This window comes from Pinus tabuliformis, chromosome 7, assembly GCF_031772625.1.
Source record: "Pinus tabuliformis cultivar Carrire ecotype Pingquan chromosome 7, CPIR1, whole genome shotgun sequence".
NCBI lineage: Eukaryota > Viridiplantae > Streptophyta > Pinopsida > Pinales > Pinaceae > Pinus > Pinus tabuliformis.
Window position 1 is genome coordinate 1,536,274,343 of NC_142293.1, and position 4,496 is coordinate 1,536,278,838.

Here is a 4,496-nt window from a genome sequence, read left to right on the forward strand (position 1 = left end):
ATTTATCAACACCATGCTAATAACTTAAGATTATCAATAAAATAAAATTCAAATGAATTAAATGTAGTAAAACGGGATGATTGTGTGATACGAAGTGCGAAGAAAACGGCCCCTTCATAACAAGAGCTCGAAAATTGAAGTCTCCGTCGAAAGCGACCACACGACTAACGCGTTTGATATTGACCGCTCAGACCACCGAAAACTTCGGCGTAATCTCAATGGTGGTGCTCCTTCTAAGCTTCCCTCCGATTTCGTTGGGAGGATCAGTTCAGCTCTCGCCTATATAAGGCCACTGGTATGAAACACAGTACCACAGCTCCTGCAATAGCCTTGAGAACTGAAAATTTTCTTTATCTCAATGGATTTACAAGTTGCAGATCTGCCGTTTATCTCAATGGATTTACAGCTGCCCTTTGCCATTGCAGATCTGCGAATGATCGGCTACCTTGTGGTGACCATCATATCGGCTTATCTGATCTGCAGGCGACTTCATCCTTCTGTGAAATTGCCGCCCGGTCCCCGTGCTTGGCCCATAATCGGGAACCTGAATCTCATGGGGAAATTACCCCACAGGTCGCTGGATCGACTCTCCAAAACATATGGTCCCCTCATGTATATGAGACTCGGATCCATGCCATGCGTGGTCGGCTCATCCGCTGAGATGGCCCGAGAGTTTCTCAAGACCCACGATCTCACATTCTCGTCCCGACCCCGTGTGGCGGCAGGGAAATACACTGTCTACAACTACTCCGACATCACCTGGTCTCCCTACGGAGAGCACTGGCGCCTCGCCAGGAAAATCTGCCTCATGGAGCTCTTCAGTGCCAAACGCCTCGAATCTTTCGAGTACATCAGAGTAGAAGAGGTCGCCCGGATGCTAAGTTCCGTGTTCGAAACCAGCCGGCAGGGCCTCCCTGTAGAAATCAGGGAAGAGACGACTAATGTGAGCAATAACATAATTTCTCGGATGGTTTTGGGACGAAGGTACTTGGACGAGAAGGCGGGGAACAAGATAAAGCCGGCGGAGTTTAGGGAGATGTGGGAGGAGCTGTTTGTGCTGAACGGGGTTTTTAATATTGGAGACTTTATACCGTGGCTTGCCTGGCTGGATCTCCAGGGTTACGTGAGGCGTATGAAGAAGCTGAGCAAGCGGTTGGATGTTTTCCTGGAGGAAGTGTTGGAAGAGCACGACAAGCGGAGGAAGAGCGTGGAGAATTATGTTGCCAAAGACATGGTGGACGTTCTACTCCAGCAGGCCGACGATCCGCAGCTGAAGTTGAGTCGAGTCAGAGTCAAAGCATTCACTCAGGCAAGCATTTACAAACTATTATCCTTTTTCTTGGCGTGTGTTTTTATTATTCTCTGATCTGTTTGAGCAACTATATAATGTTTGCAGGACATCATAGCGGGTGGCACCGAAAGCTCCGCGACGCTGGTGGAGTGGGGACTGTCGGAGCTCTTGAAAAAGCCGGAGACATTGGAAAGAGCAGCGGAAGAACTGGACAGAGTGGTGGGCAGAGAACGGTGGGTGGAAGAGAAGGACATTGGTGGGCTAGAGTATCTACAGTGGGTAGTGAAGGAGACGATGAGGCTTCATCCTGTGGCTCCCATGCTCGTCCCTCGTCTCTCCACTCAAGCCTGCAGAATCGAAGGGTACGACATTCCTGCGAACACGAGGTTGTTCGTCAACGTTTGGACTATCGGCCGGGACGGCAAGTTATGGGAGAACCCTGATGAGTTCATGCCAGAGAGATTCAAAGGGAGCACAGTGGACGTGAAGGGCAGAGATTACGAGCTCCTGCCATTTGGGTCGGGGAGGAGGATGTGCCCGGGATATAGTCTTGGCATCAAAGTAGTTCATTTGGGTTTGGCCAATCTCATCCATGGATTCCACTGGTGCCAGCCTGATGGACAGAACCCTGAGGACTTGGACATGGGCGAGACCTTTGGGTTGTCTACTCCTAAAACAATCCCTCTCGTTGCCATGGCCCGACCTCGCCTGCCTTCTCATCTCTATAACTTCAATTCTTCCCACACATAAAGAGTGCTCTCTGTGCATCTTCAAATAAAATGGGCCTCTGTTTATGGAGAAATAGATCTGCATATGCCTAGAAGAATAGTCAGAAAAAGTAAACTGAAGATTTCGATAGGTTCGGATTGGATTGTGTACATTATCACTGAAGCTGGTTATTACATTATCAAACTTGGGATAACATAGGATTGGGTATCTTCAAATAAAATGGGCCTCTGTTTATGGAGAAGTAGATCTGCATATTGTATCAGTTGCTATAACAGTTAATCTACTATCAGTTCCCATTATAGCAGTGTACCATGGCCGAGTGTACCCAATCCAATGTTATCCAAAGTTCGATAATGCTATCCCAATCCGAACCTATCGAAATCTTCAGTTTACTTTTTCTGACTATTTTTCTACCACTGGCGCTAGTGTGTGGGGTAGGAAGATGTAATAGTGCCGTATAGTGGAGATTGTTGTAGAAAAGTAAAAAGATTCCAAATATCATCATTTGATGTAATGAATGAATAGTTAAGGATCTGTGGTAATAATTGCTGTGGAAAAAGTTCAAAAAATCAAAAGTATTTGAACGGGCGGAAATTTTATTTGGGATGGGATGATAAAATTTGTGGAGATTAAACTTTCCCATTTAATTATTGGACCATACTCTCATGATCCTAAATGGTTGCCTAAATTTCCCCATTTTAAAATTTAAAGTTGGGTTATTATGGGTTAATATATTTTTTAAAATAAATTTTATGTTACTTTTTAAATAATAAAATAATTATTATTATTTTTTCATATTTTAAAATTTTACATTTATAATTTTTAATAAGATTAAAAGATTATTTCAAATATATAAAAGACTCATTTTAATATTTATTTATAGTTGGGTTATTATGGGTTAATATATTTTTTAAAATAAATTTTATGTTACTTTTTAAATAATAAAATAATTATTATTATTTTTTCATATTTTAAAATTTTACATTTATAATTTTTAATAAGATTAAAAGATTATTTCAAATATATAAAAGATTCATTTTAATATTTATTTATAATTTTAATTTAAGTAATATAACTATATAAATTAAATATTATTAAATATCATTCCTTGTGCTCCAGCGTCTTCCTCAGGCAATCTGTTGCACATGGTGCCTCCTCTGGGATGCACAGAAAGGGATTGCGAGGATAACATGATGGTCGAATGGGTCCGCTCTCCTGGCCGAGACAATGATGCAGATGATGATATGCCATCTCAGGCATGAGCCTTTCCGTCACAGCACGAATTCTCAGAATGGAGGCTTTTGATTTTGAACTTGTTCACAGTGGTTTTTCCTCTAGAATTTTCAGTATGGTACACTATTATCTTCCAGCTTATAAATCTGCTTTTCTAGTTTTTTGTAATAGATTCAGAATATTAGGATGGTGGGAAAAGTAGGATAGATCCATTTTGGTGTTAATGGTTTTTGCACCTTGGGTCTTTATGAATGTAATCAGACATATCAAAGCTGTATGCAGCAGACTTTTTGGTAGAGGGCAGGCTACAGCCCCCTCAGAGGTTCATGCCTTTCTGTAAATATTTTTTTTCCCTTTTTTATATAATAGAATAGTCTTTACTTAGAAAAAAAAAAGATAACTATATAAATTAAATATTATTAAATACAAATAAGAATCAATCCATAATTATCATTAAAATACTTATTTTACGATATATCTCAAGTTAATAAAATTAACAAAATTATAATTTTATTTTAAATTATTATTATTTTTTCAATTATAAAAAAATAATATATAAGTTCAACATATATCTATTTTAAACATGTAACAAGATTTTTAACCACGAAAATTCAAGTCTTACTTTATCAAGGAGATTCTTATTATGTAAATAGGTTTTGTTACAATATCATAAACCAATATGGTTTATCAATAGTACATACCCAAAAAAACCATAACTCATTTCATATAACACTTGTTCATACTATATTTTTTTAATTAATCGATATAATTAATGGAGGAAAATAACTTATAACTGCTTTAAAAATAAATCTCAACCTTTAATTTGTCAAAAGTATTACTAATATTTAGAATAATAAAGTTTAGGCTTCTATGATCCATATCTAAGAAAAAAAAATGGGCAATAATCACATAGGAGAAAAATAACTTATAAGCTTTAGAAATAATTCTCAACTTTTAGTTTATCAATAGTATTAAGAATATTTTAGAATTTTAGAATAATAAAGTTTAGGCTTCTATGATCCATATCTAGTTTCTAAGATTATTTTTTTTTGGCAATAATCACATAAAAAAAATATTTGGTGTGGTTCATCCTCAAGACAAGATGAAGAATGAGATCATGGCAACAAGTTAAATAGAAAGACAAATCGTTACAACTACTTTCAAAAAAAAAAAAAGATTAATTTAAATAATTAAGTCAAATATATATAAATAAATATTAATATTATATTTTCACATAAATATG

The 4,496-nt window shown here is 37.3% G+C and overlaps 1 protein-coding gene across 1 annotated transcript; it reads left to right on the forward strand.

Moving 5' to 3' along the window:
• Positions 1 to 239: 239 nt before the first annotated feature.
• Positions 240 to 2,621, forward strand: LOC149253725 (trimethyltridecatetraene synthase-like). The gene is made up of 2 exons (XM_089456906.1): positions 240 to 1,309; positions 1,397 to 2,621. The coding sequence occupies exons 1-2, from the start codon at positions 359 to 361 to the stop codon at positions 2,039 to 2,041; spliced, it is 1,596 nt and encodes a 531-aa protein (XP_089313032.1). The 5' UTR covers positions 240 to 358; the 3' UTR covers positions 2,042 to 2,621.
• The last annotated feature ends 1,875 nt before the right edge of the window (positions 2,622 to 4,496 follow it).